Source organism: Phaseolus vulgaris, chromosome 3 (assembly GCF_000499845.2).
Source record: "Phaseolus vulgaris cultivar G19833 chromosome 3, P. vulgaris v2.0, whole genome shotgun sequence".
NCBI lineage: Eukaryota > Viridiplantae > Streptophyta > Magnoliopsida > Fabales > Fabaceae > Phaseolus > Phaseolus vulgaris.
In genome coordinates this window covers 41,274,954-41,292,326 of record NC_023757.2, presented here as the reverse complement: position 1 = coordinate 41,292,326, position 17,373 = coordinate 41,274,954, and the positions used below count along the sequence as shown (strand labels likewise).

The 17,373-nt window shown below is 29.9% G+C and overlaps 3 protein-coding genes across 6 annotated transcripts; 2 read left to right on the top strand and 1 right to left on the bottom strand.

Moving 5' to 3' along the window:
* Window positions 1–791: 791 nt before the first annotated feature.
* Window positions 792–4,095, top strand: LOC137807765 (cyclic dof factor 3). 2 transcript variants are annotated; one of them, XM_068608550.1, is made up of 2 exons: window positions 792–1,169; window positions 2,464–4,095. In XM_068608550.1, the coding sequence occupies exons 1-2, from the start codon at window positions 1,026–1,028 to the stop codon at window positions 3,736–3,738; spliced, it is 1,419 nt and encodes a 472-aa protein (XP_068464651.1). In that variant the 5' UTR covers window positions 792–1,025; the 3' UTR covers window positions 3,739–4,095. The 2 variants fall into 2 exon arrangements, with proteins under 2 accessions (XP_068464651.1, XP_068464652.1); XM_068608551.1 differs by having other exon boundaries at window positions 940–2,110.
* Window positions 4,096–7,680: 3,585 nt separating this feature from the next.
* On the bottom strand, window positions 7,681–9,472 carry LOC137807760 (uncharacterized). Its single transcript, XM_068608544.1, has 4 exons — window positions 9,021–9,472; window positions 8,481–8,519; window positions 7,965–8,049; window positions 7,681–7,885 (listed from the first exon to the last, which is right to left on the bottom strand). The coding sequence occupies exons 1-4, from the start codon at window positions 9,402–9,404 to the stop codon at window positions 7,803–7,805; spliced, it is 591 nt and encodes a 196-aa protein (XP_068464645.1). The 5' UTR covers window positions 9,405–9,472; the 3' UTR covers window positions 7,681–7,802.
* Window positions 9,473–11,569: 2,097 nt separating this feature from the next.
* On the top strand, window positions 11,570–16,658 carry LOC137807759 (agamous-like MADS-box protein AGL65). 3 transcript variants are annotated; one of them, XM_068608542.1, is made up of 12 exons: window positions 11,570–11,941; window positions 12,218–12,403; window positions 13,548–13,607; window positions 13,701–13,719; window positions 13,845–13,909; window positions 13,998–14,010; window positions 14,105–14,166; window positions 15,020–15,116; window positions 15,251–15,298; window positions 15,384–15,511; window positions 15,730–16,108; window positions 16,319–16,658. In XM_068608542.1, the coding sequence occupies exons 2-12, from the start codon at window positions 12,219–12,221 to the stop codon at window positions 16,319–16,321; spliced, it is 1,059 nt and encodes a 352-aa protein (XP_068464643.1). In that variant the 5' UTR covers window positions 11,570–11,941; window position 12,218; the 3' UTR covers window positions 16,322–16,658. The 3 variants fall into 3 exon arrangements, with proteins under 3 accessions (XP_068464643.1, XP_068464644.1, XP_068464642.1); XM_068608543.1 differs by having other exon boundaries at window positions 13,995–14,010; window positions 15,390–15,511; XM_068608541.1 differs by having other exon boundaries at window positions 13,995–14,010.
* Window positions 16,659–17,373: the final 715 nt, after the last annotated feature.

Genomic DNA, 17,373 nt, shown 5'->3' with positions numbered 1-17,373 from the left:
CTTAAATCTAAGAGACCATATAATATTATGTCAATACTTGATGAATTCTTTATTAGATGTCAATCAATTTTGTTAGTTATTCATTAACATACTTTAAAATTATAGTTTTATAGTCAAAATATAAAAAAGTATAATTTATGATTAAATATAAAAAAATTCACAAACAATTACAAATTAATAATATTTCTAAAATATACCAATATATAATACAATTCACCATGATACGTCTTGATATTTTTAACTTATTTCAATAATTTTTCAAAGGCCTATTTATGCATAGCACAATATTAAATTAAGAACTTTTTTCTACAAGACATATCTATAAAATTATTTTTTATCTAAAAAATATTATACCTAATTAGGGAGCTTATTATAATTTTTTAAAAAATTATTTAGTGTTTATTTCTTAACTATAAGCATGCATGTATCCTCTTTGAATGCACTTTGTACTTATTAGATAATAATTAATTGTCTTACAGGTCATGGTTTCATATTTTGTTGGGTAATTTTTTTTCAATTCCCAAAAAATAGTTAAAAGATAAAATATAAAGTTTAATTGATAATAAAATGCGTGTGTGGTTGAATATTTTTGAAAAGATAATTTAAATAATTTAGACTATAAAAATAGTTGTTTTAAAAAAAATGTATTAAAATATAGTGAATGGAGAATGTAACTGAAAAAAACAATAAAGGAAAGCCGTCCGTGGATGTAGCAAGGCTGCTTCCAATCAGATTACGCCACGTGATGGATATTTTTGAGGCAAAAGTGCTGACATGGGAAAAGAGAGGGTGCACGCAAGGAGTGTGCTACCAGAATCGAACATGACCAAAAGAAAATCTAACAGAAGCCACAAGAATTCGTGGCCAAGAATGAAAACCTAGGTATGACGTGGCACCTCACTCTGTTTTAATCGGATCAAAATCCTATTCGTCCTCTTTCCACTGACACTTCGCAACACAAACACACCCCAAACCAAGTAACCAACTCGCTGCCATCTCCCACGTTTGGATTCGATCCCCAAAAAATGCACGAAAATAGAGATCCTGCAATTAGGCTCTTCGGCCAGAAGATCCCCTTCCCTGAAGATGTTGACATAGAAGAAGAAGAAGAAGATGATGATGATGATGAGGGTTGTGATGGAAGAGACCAAGAGATAGAAGAGGATAAGGTACGGTTTGTAGTGTCTCAGAAAATTTTCAGAATCAAAGCAACGTTTTTTGTGACGTACACACAACACCCTTTCCTTCTAATGCTAAAACCTCTCATGGGTCCGTTTTGTCTCTTCGTTTTTCCTTTATTTGCACACATCAACAACCTACCTCCCTACTCGTCTGCTTTTTGAAAACTTTCATTTCTACCTGAATTTGTACTTCTCATGTTGTTTTTCAATGAACAACTTGTACCCTTCTGTTAATTTTTGTCAATTCCAATTACAAATTGATTTAATGAATGTTCCCAATTTCGAATTTATTGCTAATTAGGCAGTTTCAATGTTCTGGATATAGATTGGTCGGATGTTGAAAGAAAAATCCGTTTTCATTTTAATTTACAATTCCAAAACTGGTCTATTTCTGGACAAACTAATAGGTTTTGTGACATTGCTAAGAGTTGATGTAAACTTCTTTTCAAAGCCGTTCGTAGACGGCAAACTTTTTTCGTGTTTTGATTTTGCTGATTGCGATTAATTTTGTTACGGTGTTTTTGTGGAGCATTTTGATGTTTGAGTGGTGATCTAAACAATCTACTCAACAATTTCAGTCAACTCTGTCTGTGGAACAGGAACATCACTGTTTCTTTTCACAACGACTTGTTTTAATGTTTCTACTCTATGTACATGTTTACTTCGTTGTCCTGCTTAAAACCAGTGTTTTCTGTCGGTGCAGTCCTACTCCCACCCAAATCTGTGTTAGTAATCCGCTATGTGGCTGTAAGATTTTTGTTTTTGTTTCTGTACCTTTATTAGCCACTGATTTTTTTTTCGCTTGGATCACTCAACTCACACCTCACCTCGCTTGAGTTCCCTGCATCAAGTATTTTCTTAGCCCGTGGAATTGTTGTATTGTATTCTGGAATGTGTCTAGAAGAACAGGGAACTTTATATACTGTATGGTAAGAATAGTTCAAGTAGAATTTTTCATTGATTTTGCTTATATTTTTACACTATTAAATTGCATAGATACTTACATATGATCGGCTTTTTGAGTCTTTTCCACTAAAAAATTAAACATATTTTTTGAGTACGGTCAGTTTTTCAAATTTTGGTTTTCTTTTATGCAATACTTCAAAAAGTCTGTTCTACCTTTCTTATTACCCAATTCAGTTGTCATTTCAACTAAGAAAATTGTGAATATATATATATATATATATATATATATATATATATATATATATATATCTTGGTTTTGTTTATGCAATTCAGAAGCATTCATTTTAGTGAGCAAAACATGTTTTCGTATTACTAGGATGCTGGAGTTGACAATGTTACCGAGGAAGAGCTAGAAGCTGATTCTGCTCCAAGTGCAGGAGAGACTAAAGATTCAGGTACCCCTGAGGCTATTGTGAACCCCGAAACACCCTCCATAGAAGAAGAAACTGCAAAATCAAAAGCTGACAAATCAGAGAAGGAGCAAGGCGATGCAGCCAACTCACAAGAGAAAACTCTGAAGAAACCAGATAAAGTGCTACCATGCCCCCGCTGCAAAAGTATGGACACTAAGTTTTGTTACTACAACAACTACAATGTCAACCAGCCACGTTATTTCTGCAAAGCTTGTCAAAGATACTGGACTGCAGGTGGCACCATGAGGAATGTTCCTGTGGGGGCAGGGCGGCGAAAGAACAAGAACTCTACCTCGCATTATCGCCACATCAGTATCTCTGAGGCCCTTCAAGCAGCCAGAATTGATTCTCATAATGGAACTCATCTTCCAACTTTGAAAGGCAATGGTAGAGTTCTCAGCTTTGGATTAGATGCAAATGCACCAATTTGTGATTCCATGGCATCCGTCCTCAATCTTGGAGAGAAAAAGGTTCCTAATGGCACAAAAAATGGGTTTCCTCATGGCTTTGAGGATCAAGGACTCCCTATTCCTCGCAAAAGTGGGGAAAATGGTGATGACTCCTCGACTACATCTTCCATTACAGTTTCAAATTCCATGGGAGAAAGTAGCAAAAACACCTTCCAACAACAACCGGTGCTCCAACCTCATGGTTTCATTCCTCAACTTCCGTGTGTGCCTTGGCCCTTTACATGGAATTCTCCCGTTCCCCCACCTGCTTTGTGTCCTTCCGGATTTCCCTTACCATTCTATCCTCCTGCTACATTCTGGAACTGTGGTATGCCAGGGAATTGGAATGTTCCATGGTTTTCTTCACTTTCATCTGCTTCAAACCCAAACTCTCCAAGCTCCGCTCCAAACTCTCCGACTTTGGGGAAGCACTCGCGGGACGGAGACATGATTAAGCAGGACTCTTTGCACAAAGAAGAAGCTTCAAAGCCACGAAACGGGGGTGTTTTGGTTCCCAAAACCTTGAGAATTGATGATCCAAATGAAGCTGCAAAGAGTTCTATATGGGCAACTCTAGGAATTAAGAATGAGTCATTGAGTGGGGGAGGTATGTTTAAGGCGGCCTTCCAATCAAAGAAGGACGAAAAGAGTCGTGTTGAAGCCTCTCCAGTGTTGATGGCCAACCCTGCAGCTTTATCTAGATCCCTCAATTTTCATGAGAACTCATGAATTAATGGCACCTGTTAAAAGTCCTTTTTGCAAGGTTAGTCACTTCTTGTCTATCCAGCAAGAGGCGGTGACCATCTTTGAGTGAAGGATTATTGACTTGCTTTGTTGATCTTGTATAGAAGAACCGAAAGGGTGTGGTAGTCTCTGATTTCCTCAGCATACATGAGTGGACGGCGAGGACTAATTTTGTCTTTATTTTATTTGACATTATAAATAGAATATATAGGTTCTTTTCAACGTGGTTAATTTTATGAGTTTGAGTTCATGTGCATGTATAAAAATATATGTGAAATACTGATCTTTAGCCCAGAGATGGAGAAGATCTTTCACTTTGTATAAAAATCCAAATATTGTACATGTTTCGGTACTCAGTAGAAAAGTTAATAACTTTTGGAGTATTACAGATACTTAAAAACTACAGAACTAGGAAGATAAATACGTTGATAAAAGTAATGGATAGGACAGTCTTGATTGTCTTGTCATACTTTACTCGTACGTTACATGTAATGTGTCTTCATATGCTGTCAAAATAATCAGTATGCTTTTGATAGCAGGATGATGTAATATGTTTTGGATTTAAATAATTAAAAAGATAACTAATTGTACAATATCATGTTCCACCAAAAAAGGTAGATTTTAATTAATAATAATCAATCTTTTTATAAGATAAAATGAACTTGATTCTTATACTTTATCCTTGTTTATACTTTGTAAATTTGTTCCTGCAACTGAAAGACCTGTTGCTATAGAAGGGTGGTGAAAAAAGATTTAACTTTTAGCGTCAGTGGATAAACTTTCATTCAATGGCCTTTTATCATCTGATAAATAGCTTTCTTTTATCTTTTTCGAAAGAGATTGTTTTCAAGAAATAGTTGTTTTTTAAGTTTTTGATAAATTTGCAAAATTTATTAATTTCTATGGAAGAAATATATACCGAAAAATATTGAATAATTATCTTGGACATTAAGAGGGACCTTCAAGTAACATCAAAGCTGAACCACTAGAAGGATTTATCTGAATGTTTTTCTTGGTCTTTTAAACTTTTCTAAAATTTTAAAGTCAATACAAAAAACTATTTCATTATCGAAGCTAATACTACCTCCATTCCACGAATAGAGTTTACAGCTATTGCACATAACAAGAACAATAATAAATTTAATCATTTTGAAACAATTTTCTTTAAATAACTCATTCTATTCATAAATACATCACTTTACTTGGATAAAAAAATTAAGAAGTTGCTTTGAGATCGTATTGAGAAAAAAAAATTAAGAGTTGTGAGAACTAACAATCTTATATATTAATAACTAATAATAAATACTTTTTTTATATAAAAAAAACATCTCATTTAGTTCAACTTATCTTAAAAAAAACTTATATTTCATATTTAAACTTGACCAAATAAATATATTACTTAGTATTCATACTTAATTTGTATTCATATTTTGTTCGATCTCCTAAAATTATATTCTACTCAATAAATTTAACACAGATTAAGTAGCATATGTCATATTAAAACTTAATGATCAAGAATCGAGACTTATTAGATATAATCCAATCCATAAAAGAATATATTATAATTAAATAAATACAGGCTATCTTCTAGAATTTTCCTTATTCTGCAATTTTGTACCCAAAATGTGTGTTTGATGAATGAGCCAGAACAAAAAGATGCAGATATGTTTTTAGGTTGAATGAAATAGAAGCCACACATGAGAAATGTAAGATGAGTTGTGTTGTGATGTGATGAAGCCCTACCTAATGCTAAAACATGAAACCTTGAGTTGAAATCCTTTTTTCCTGCACCCAACTTTTTTGACTTTTTCTCTTTTTAATTCCCTTTTGCCCTTTCCCTCTGCAACACCAAGAAAGCAATGCCTCTTTTCTTTTCCTCCATACGTTCTCACTGCCAAATTTCACATCAAGCCAAACCAAAAACAATAAATGCACTTCTTTCTTCCTTGGAAGTAAGCATACTTGCCAATTTCTGGTCATCATTATGCATTTGGAGGGATGGCTTTTGAATAAATACATTTTATACTTATTTTCATTTTCTAAAAGTTTCTCTTTTTAGTTTCTCAAATAAAATTAATTACATTTTTTCCTCCTAAATTTTTCAGTTTTTAAAATTTTATCTAATTATTTTCTTTGTTCCTTAAATATATTTTAAATTTTAAATTTTCTTTAAAAATAATACAATCAAACAATTATTGATCTCTGGATTTTTTTAATTTTCAAATAATATTTGATTAAAAAATAGATAAAAATAGAGATTTTTGAATTGAAGAAAAATATTTATTATTATTATTATTATTATTGTTACTTGGAGGTAAACAGCTTTCAAAAGAAAATACTGACATTGAAATATTGAAGCTACACATGGTAACTAGATAATGAAAGGGTAGGAAAAGTAATTTACCAACCTTTCCGTACCTTTTCACTTTTATTTGCAAAGAAAGTACTGTGATGCTTTTGTAGATTTTTTTTTTGAAATTAAAAAAATAGTTGAATTTGAATTATAATTTTTTATTGGACAAAATTTATTATTATTTTTTATAAAATTATTGTTACATTTTTTATTTAAATAAAATTTAAGATGAGTTATGTTTTAATTTTTTTTAAATCAAATATATTGATACACTGTTTAATAAAAGTTAATTTAAATACTTCAAGTAAAATTCAAACACATGATATGAAATCTTATTTCAACTAAATTCTATTTTTCTTTTTAAATCTTTTCATTCATTTTCTCTTTGACATGTTTGATGAAATTGAAAACACATAAAACAAAAAATTAATTAAAAAATAAGTAAAAAAAATAAATTCTTTACATATATAAGTTGATTTGAGATGAAACTACGTACATATAAAACTATAATAGATTATCTATCTTAATATTTTATTTATAATCATAGTTTCATAATAAACATATTAAAATTATAAATGAAATAAAATTAATTTATTGAAATTTTAATAATTTAAAGTAATATTTTAATATATTATAGTTTTAAAAATATTTTCTATTTATTAAATCTATAGTATTTATTTATTTATTTTAATTTATATCTTTAAAATTTATTCACATAATTTTTTTATTAACTATATTTTAAATATATTAATATAAAAATATTTTATCACATCTATCAAATCAAACACAATCTTTTATTTTATTTTTTTCAATTTTCACAATTTTTATCTCCATTCAAATAAGCTCACTTATTACTCTTTTTATTTTCTTTTATTTCTTTCTTTCATATTCCCACTTTAATCCAAATAAACATTAGGATGCTTCATTTAACCAACACATGGTTACTTTATTAAAATTTAAATATTTTATTCTCAGAATTTTAAACAAAATTTCCAAAATAATGATTTACCTCTCTTTTTCTTACAAATAAACGTTCTTAAAAAACTATATGTTGCAGAAAAAATAAACGTTCTTACATTGATTTAAGAAAGCATTTCATCTGTCTAACTACAAATTTTCATTCTTTCCATCTACACTTAAAACATCTATTGTTAGTTCATAATCATTTTAAATATTTTTTATCCATTTACTTATTAAATGTATAGAGACTAAAACAGAATGTTTTCAAGAGCAAAGACTAAAAGCAAAAAAAATTGCAACTATAAAAACTAAAAAAATAGTTAAACATTTAATATTTAACAAAATTATAATACATAATTATTTGTTTTAAAAGTAAATTCTAACACATTTATATTACTTAGGTTGTCAAAAAATAAAATTTAATTTTTGTTAGCATGTGATTTAGGTACACACACCTTAAGAATTAAGCATGAAATTTGTGGTCTCAATCAATTTTTCAATTCCTTGATTAGTACCTTAAAGCGCATGCTAACCCATAAAAATTATTTATTTGTTTCTCCTCAAACTAATTATTAAAGAAAAGAAAGAACTAATGGCTACACACCTACAGAAAATTGCAGCAAACATAAGTGTGACTCATTACAACAAAAGATCTACAAAATTTTGTAATTTTCATCATTCAAATCCATCTAGAAATCAATCATAGAATAGAATAGAAGAATATGGAGAAAAATGTTCATTGAATTCTACATCCCCCAGAATCGGGTCCACGCCGGACATTGCCATAGGCAGACAATTCAAGAAGATCCATATCACGATCTGTGCAATGCATCCACTACTCTAGTTAATATTATCATTATAGTTAATAAATTTCTAAACAGTTAATACAATCTTGTACCTGAAATCCTGCAATAAGAACTCTTTTGAATAAGTTCAGCTTTGGAGATATCTACTCGATTACCCTTTGAACGATTAACTGTTGCCTGAAAGTCATGAATAGAAACTTTATTAAATAAATAAAGGGAAATCTCTAAATTACAGTATGTTCCCCAGTTTTGTTTTACCACTTGCAAACAAATCAAATTGGAACTGGGAGCAAAGGAGTCACTTTTTTTAGAACCACATGATAGCCATATTAACCCGATTAACCTTGGCTAAGTAATGTCCCTGATTAGACTGATTAGTTGAATTTTCATAAATATCTTAACAGAATATTTTGCAGTACACTAAAGGAAAATCCCTTAGAAATATGGATGATTTTTACCAGCATCACTGTATGGATCAGTGCAAATGTTTAAATTTTAAGAAAAAAAAATCACATTAACACATTTTTTTTTAGAATACACACTACAAGGTTCCGTCAAGCCTCTGGCCAGGTTCTCCCTTCAAAGGGAAACAAAGAAATGGTTCTTGCCTGTAATACTTGACAGTTTTCCAGAGTGCTTTCTCCTCCCTGTAGTTTCACAAAAACACCGAAATAAAGAATGAGCAAAATGAAAATTAAAACCAAAATGTATTAGCTAGCAACTTAAAGATGGTCCTGATTTTTGAAGGAACACATAAAAATCCATCATCGTCTTCTCCTTCACTAATAAAGATTAAGGCTAAACTCAAAATTTCTTTTCCACCTTATTATTGTTTTTTCTTTCCCGCCACGACACTAATCAAAATCTAGTGATATTTACAGAAAAAAATCAAGTCAATCAAGTCTAGAAGACTCAAAAAGGACAATCTGTAACACTAATTTTCATTGAAGTTGCTTCTCCTTCATTGATGTGGGAATATGTAATATATAAATTTCTGTAGTGCATATAAAAGTGCAGAGTAGGTTCTTCTCCTAAGACACTCCGGTACAATACCACATAGGCATACAAAGATTCAAAGAAATCCAATTATTGAGACGAAAAACAATAGGAATTATATTAAGAGGTGAAAATAAAGGGTACGACCTGACCTTAGAGTAAGGAACAATGTGGTCGTAGTCATGACAGAGACAACCGGGGCAACCTACGAGCTTGCGAAAGATAGTATTGCCGAGGACGTCCCTGCGCCAGCGGTCGGGATCTCGACCTTTGACCTTGTCGGCCTTTTCCCAGCATTTTTGCTTAACGGTGTGAGGGAAGCTCCGAGGGTTAGGGTTAGGATAATCGTGAGAGAGAGAGGTGACGTTGTCGTCGACGTCGAGGAGAGTGGCAGAGGATGATGTGGTTCGTTTGGATGAAGAAGAAGATAACTTTGAGGAAGAGGGTTTGGATCGGTCCTTCAATGGTGACGAAGACCTCGCCCTTCTTCTTCTTTCTTCTCTGCTACTCGAATCAGTAGCATTACTACCCCTCATTTCTCTCCTCCCTTTTTCTTCCTTATCCTCCACAATCAAATTTTATAATTTAGGGCTCCACCAAGATATCCATAACTTTTTTAGGAGGAGTTATAAAAAAGAATAATATACTCTTGATATTAAAAAAATAAACCATGGAGTACTTTTTTTAGTTTTAAAAATAAATATCTGCCTTTCATATATACTCTATACATATATATATATATATATATATAAAAAGGAGGGAATTTTTTATTATAACTATTTTTTTATACACATTTTTTTTTATCAATATTTTATTTTAATTATTTTGTCGTTTTAAAAATTTTAAATTTAAAACAAATAAAGTTAATATTAATTTTTTTTATAAAATGTTTACGGTTTGTAATCATAGTGGATATAATTAATTACTGATTTTAATTATTTTATTAAGATTAGTACAAATATAATTTTTTATTATGTGGAATCGTTCATACTATAAGCGAATTTTTTTTCATATCTTCCTCTTATAATTTTTATTAGAGATGGTAAAGTGGGGTGGGCTGTGCGGGCCGGCCTGTTGTTCGCTGAAAAAAAAACGGAGCGGGTTGCTTATTTCAATCCGTTTGCCCGCTTAAGTCCGTCCCGCATAATCTGTAGCCCGCACGGGTCAAGTGTGGGGTGGGGCGGGTTGACCGACTTGACCCGCATAACTTTAAAATGTATAATTTTTTTTTTACACCTATATTTTTTTCATATAGCCTCATATTTTACATTCCAAATTTTTTAATAACATTTTATTACACATGTTTTATGAATATAATATTATGAGATCATTTACCTAATGCATCTAAATAAAAAAAATCAAAATTTTTATTTAAAAAATTGTTTTTTTTAATAAATATTTCTTATGCGGGCTGACCCGCAGACCCGCGCGCCAACCCTTATGCAGGGCGGATTAGAGAAATCAGCCCGCAAATTCTATGCGGGACAGGCCAACCCGACCCACTTTTTGCGGACCAAGTGCGGGGCGGGCTAGCCCACATTGCCACCCTTAATTTTTATCTCTTCTTTTTATTTGGTTTGTTGTTACTAAATGTCATGCAATATATTATGTTTTATAATTTGTATATAATAGACATTTAAGTAGAATTCTATAAATATTCATCAATAAAAAATTTCTTTTCTAAAATTAGTAAATTTAAATATTAATCTGAATAGTTAAATTACATTATTTTACTTAAAAATTTAAAGAATTTAAATCCTATATAGTACTTAGATTTATCAATAATCTCAATAAATGACAAATTGTTGGTAAACTAATATTTAAAATCAAATAAAATATTATTATTAACATATTTATATTAAGAGTGTAGATTTATAATTTATTTTAATAAATACAAATATATTATATCCATAAAAAAATTATTTTTATAAATAAATTTAAAAAATTATATTATAGTTTAGTTTTCAAAACAAAAATGTATAAATAAATATATATATAAATTATTTAGTTTTTTTTTACTCTTGTTACTTTTTTCTTTCTTTCATGTTGTAATTCAATTTTTTTTTTTATAAAAATCAAATAAATCATAATACTTAACGATCTATTTTTTTTAATCTTATAAAAATATGCAAATAAAAATAATAATAAAAAGTTGTAAATTTTAAAATTAAAAGAATTATGAAGATATGTTTTATATCATTTGATTACTGTTATAATTTAAAAAACATCCTAAATATTAATCTTTATTTTTGTTTGATCTTTTCTTTAAAGAATAATTTAATGTTTTATATATATATACTTTTTATATTTAAAAGACACTATGTATATCTATATTTTATTTAAATAATATTTTTTCCTTCATTTACAAAAACTTACTTATGACTTGTTTAAAAAAAATGTATGACACAAGAACTTAATTGTTTATTATTTTCAAAATTCAAGATAACAAAATTTATGAGTTGTACTTTTACTTAAAATTTTAATGAATACATGCATTCATAATAAAATGATAAATGAGAAATGATTTATATGCATTTATTACATACTAAAAAGAATTATTACAATAATGAGTGTATATATCGGTAGACCTTTTCAAAAACTTAAAAACTAAGAAAATAGAAAAAAAATAAAAATAAAGACAAATAGAAGCATGTCATGTGAGTTTGTTTTAAAACGTGGTCCATTTGGGATGTGCATGGAGAGGAAGACGTGGCAAACATAAAGGTCGAAGAGAAAGAGGAAAATGTGTTGGTTTTGTTGGTAGAGGAGGTGTTTGTTGCATAGGGTGCCAACGATTGGGGTCTCCCAAATCTCACCCTTCATATTCATGTTATGAGCTTGGTTGGTTTCCCAAACTCAACCCACCGAAATCACAGCTACACCTTTCATCTTCCAACAATTTGTTAGCTCTTAGATATCATATCCAGCTTTCCTTCTTTCTCTCTACTCGCCATCTCCCCATAAACAAATGTTGCTGTGATTCTTCAGTTACCTCACACCTTCACCCCTTTTATTTTAACATTTCCATTCACTTCCCTCGATTCTTTTCCTCTGTCTTCACTCTCTCAATAAGGTTTGTTCTTTTTACTTAATCACAATTTCGATTTTCCTCAAACCATTGCCCTTTGGTGTTCAAGTTTGGTTCTTTCTTTCGCTCCATATTTGGGCTAGTTTTTGTTTCTTGCATCCTTGAACCTGCTTGCTTTTTTACCAGATGGGGAATTTAAAATCATTTAGGGTTACATCGAAAAATGTATTATCAAAATTTGGTTATATTAATGATTTGTTTTCAATTGTTTGTGGCAATATTTGGGGCTAGATGTGTTTACTCTTAATCCTAAATTTGCAGGATGGGAAGGGTTAAATTGAAGATAAAGAAACTAGAGAGCATAAGCAATCGACATGTGACTTATTCAAAGCGTAAAAGTGGAATTTTAAAGAAAGCAAAGGAATTATCAATACTATGCGATATAGACATTCTCCTTCTCATGTTTTCTCCTACAGGAAAGCCTACATTACTACAAGGAGAGCGCAGGTAATAATAATGATGAAAACATTTATGTGGTGTTGAGAATGACTGAATGATATTGTTGTGAGTTAGTACAACATTTATGTCTGAATAGAAGAACAAACCAAAAACATTGTTATGACATTTATGCCTTTCTATGAGGCAACAACCTTACTTGCTATAACAAACATATTATAACATATAACACCCAGTTTTAATGTTTTTTTTTTTATGTTAAAAGTATGTTGTATAGTAAACTTTTATTGTTTCATACAAACACACTCTCTGTTGTAGGAGCAAATAATCTTTTAAGAGGATAAGGAGATATTATTAGCTTTATATATATACCTCCTAACTAGAGAATGCAATTTAATACTGTATATTACTTTATTGGGTGGATCTTGAATAAAAGATTATCTTCACACTTGAAATTTGAAATTAAGAAGTATATATTCTTTGGACTCTAATTGTTTATTAGATAAAAGAACTGGAGTCGGACTTTTCTCAGTATGATTGGAGTTTTTTCCCTTACTTCCAGAGGCCTTATTAGATTGAATTTAGCAGTTAATGGAAACATGAGTGTGTAATTTTTATTTTTTTTTAGTTTTGTAACATTTATTTATAAAGTATGTACTTAAAACTACTAGATTGGTTAGTTCATGGTAACTTATAAAAAAAGGATTCTAATATATTTTCTAGGATTTCAAGTATAACTAGTTCCTAGTCAATCTTTAACTTCAAACAATAAATTAAAATAACTACAAATGTATATGCAACAATTGAATAGTTGAAAAGAAAAATAACAACTCAACAACTCCAACACTATAATAATAACAATAAAAGTCTAATTACACTAAGATTCTTATTCAACATATTTTATGAGTATTATGTTGGTTATCAAGGGTCCTAGAACCTTTATTCTTTAACGAGACTTGATCCAGCAACTCAAATATTATTTGTGAGATATATTTATTTATACATAATATAGTTTAATATTCTAAAAGGTATAAAAAGAAAGAACCATGGTATTGTTAACTAGCGTATCCTTTTTAACGTCTATATTTTCATATGTATTGTTCAAGTTTATATTTTTTTTTTCAAGAGTTAAAATGTAAAATAATAAATTCATGTATAATCTTTAATAATTTTGAATATTTGTTATTGTTTTCAGTAATATTGAGGAGGTTGTTGCAAAATTTGGTCAACTTAGCCCACAAGAAAGGGCCAAAAGGTTTGTCAACTTTTTTTGTGAAGTTTAATTGTTTCTTACTTGTCATTTGTTAGTGATAAAGAAGCTAATATATTTTATTATTTTATTGAGCAGGAAAATGGAAAGCCTTGAAGTAAGATTACTCTGTTTTTCTCAATTATGTCTTATACATACATTGTTTTTGTTGTGTCAAATGCATCTTTTCAGTTGTCTCTGCATTTTTGTGATGTTTAGATTCTAATTTGGTTTTAAATTTAGGCACTAAAGAAAACCTTCAAGAAATTGGATCATGACGTAAAAATACAGGATTTCTTAGGTTCAAGGTAAGTTTATGTTTATATGAATTTGTCAATATTTTTCTCGTAAAGCTTTCTAAAGTTTCTCAATTTTATCTTTTCTACCTTGCAGCAGCCAAACAATGGAGGTACAATTTCTTCATAGACAATGCTATGCTTAATAATAATGTCAGAATCTTAAGTTAGTAGTTGAGCAACCAAAATGTTATGATCTGTGTGTAGGAATTATCTCATCAAGTGAGGGTTTTACAAGCTCAACTCACAGAAGTACATCAGAGACTGAGGTGCAACTTTGGAGCTTTTGGTTGTTAAAGTATTTCTTTTTCTTTTTGGTTTTTATAAGCTCTCTTGTTGAAATATTATTCATTTGACCTCTTCAGGTTTAGTGTTTTGCAATCATTTGGTTACTTTTATCCCTTATCTAGCAGGCATATGCATCATTTTCATGTGCATTCGAATTTTGACATGTTACTTTATGCTCATACTCATTCATGTTCCCGTGTCAAAATTATTTCAGATGATGTTGTAACTTTTGATGTTCTTCAATCTACTTGACATTTGGGTTTTCTGTATATAAATTATTTATTACAAAATTACAATACAAAATATTTTTCTATCCCCTTCTCTTAAACAAAACACTAGCATAGTTATGATATTGAGTTTAGTCAACATTTCATTTGTTACTAGAGCATTATAAGTTGGTAAATAATATTACAAAAGGAAGGAAATATTAGTTAATACTATTTTATTTATTATGCATCATTTATGTTTCGGCAATGGGTAAGAAAATCCAATCAAATTTCACATTTTCTATCACATATTCTACCAGCTGTGAGCAGAAGCACAGCACCGGTTTGAGAAGTGAAACTATTATACTTGTTCACCTTTCTTAAATATCTAGATTTTCATGGTTATAGAAATTATAGTAGTTGGATTTGAGCCTACTTTATAGATCTGAGTAATTCATATACATTAACATCCATCGAACTTCTACTTGATTTTTCCTCAGCTAACATTAACTATATCATAATGCACACAATGCATATAAAATTGATGTTGTCATACATGAGTTATGGATCATGAAAGTTTAAGTAATAATCATAAATTAATATTGTGTTTAAATTTTCAACTTTTTAGCTATTGGAATAATCTAGAGAAGATCAACAATTTAGAGCATCTTAGGCAAATGGAAGACTCGTTACGAGAATCAATCAATCGAGTGGTTCTGCAGAAGGTAAGACTTTTGTTTCATGCAGACTTCCCATATTGTTATGTCATCTTCAAATTACCACTACACCAATCCATGGATAACTAATTAAATACTAGGTTTGTATTTTAACATGTCAACATGTTTTCTTAAATTAACAGGAAAATTTAGGAAAGCACCAATTCATTTCACTTGAATGTGCTAACCAGGTATAGTAAATGTTGTATTTTGCCTTTCTTAATATTTCCTGTTCTTCTTTTCAAAATATTTATTTGGTATTTTGTTGCTTCATAGTTACAGGAAGGGATGACATTACCCTTGATGATGGCAAGTCTACAAGAATCTCAACCACTGTCTTGGCTTTTGAATAATGATAATCATCAATTGTTGTTACCAAATGAACCAAAATTTCTACCATTTAGGTGGGTTACCTCGTCTATATAACTTTGTTCTACTTGTGGGATAGTGGAAGTGTGGAACTGGATTATTTCCACTGAAGATATATATTTTAACAAGCTAGCACATATGTCTTTCAATTAATATAACTAATGATATATCAAATTTTCTTCCTAAGATTGCTTTATAGTACCTTATAATTCATCTTTCAATTTCGTTACTGATTTAATTGTACAACATACAGTGATAATACCAATAGAGACGCTGAGTGTTCAACTGACATTTCAATTCCAAGCTATTCAAGTTATATTGGGAGCCACAAACTTGAAGTTGGTAGTTCTCCCCAAGTGACTACTTTGGGTCAAGGAGGTGGTGCAATGAACGAGTTAAATGGAACAACATACTTAAATGTACAACGTTGTGACCAATTTACATTCCCTCCTCCACAAGATATTGAGGAAGCAAAACATTTACCAACGTTGAACAACAAATCAAACACCGTGGATTACCAAGTTAACAACTTTGATCTTTCCGGTTCACTATTCGAAAATGGACATCAATTTTGGAATTCAGCTTCGGGGTCTTGTGGTATTGCCATGTATAATGAGAACGGCTACCACAGGGTAAGCAATCCTTTTATGTTTCAATGATTCATACTTCATAGTTTCAAGGTAGATTTTGAATTTTCTAAAATCGCTCAAATGGGCATTAAGAGAACTCAAACAAAAGATAATATCTATTGTGTTTCAATTCTTTATGTTGGACTTTAGTCTCTACTTTTTGTTTTGTAGACAATTTGACTTAGGTTGTTTCTAATTTCCTGTATTTTGCAGTAAATCAATGACTCAACTATTCATACTAGCCTATTTCGAGTGACAAGGATGTTAGTTGATAAAGTCATGACAAAATGCTTGCAAATTATGTCTACAAAAACAGATTAGATTGTCTCTCCACCTATGAGGTCAACAAGGTTCGTAAGAGTGGACAATATTAGTTGTATATATTGTAAGACTTGTAGGATGCAGTTTATTCACATACCAGTATTAAACTCACTAACTCTTTTACCAGTAGATTTTTGGAATTGATTAATCCAAGCTGTAAATTTTTATTTTGTACAAAAGTTATTTTAATGGTCTTATAAATAGTTTTATAAATTGAAAGTTTATTTGTTCCTTGGTCCCTTGGCACACATACAAGCTTTTTATTGAAGAGCATATTATTCTGAAATCAAAGTTTCAAATTAGTCTTTAATATTGTAATGGTAGATGAAGAACTGTGCTTTAATATTTTTACTCAGATTTCAGATTTGAATCCAAGTAAATTTTTTTATTTATTAGAAACATAAAAAATATTAAGGATGGTGAGTCAAACTTCTCAACCAAGAGTACGCATCATATTTTGCACTTTTAAGATAAACGAAAAGTTTTAAACTAACCAACTTCTTTTTTTAATCCTTTAATCCGTACATTTGGAATTTTAATTTACAATTAACCTAGGTTTTGAGGAATATGCAAAGGAAACCATAATCTTTCATTTGAGCGAAAATGGAATTGAATGCAAATACAAGTTTTTTTCAAACCTTATCCAAAATTAGTATATCAATTTGTAATTTTTGTATATAACTCAAAAGATGAAAAAATAAACGTGATATTACTTTGCTAAAAAATTGCTTGCATCCTCGTTCAACTCACAAATCAATATATATATATATATATATATATATATATATTCAAGACTTTCAAACATAAATTTAACTAAAACCAAACCTAATAATTTGATCAACAACTTGTGTAAATACATAAACCTAAAAAATACTCACAACATATCTCAATCTTTCAATATCTAATCAAAATTAAGATATTAAACAATCAAAATCTCAAAACTCAAA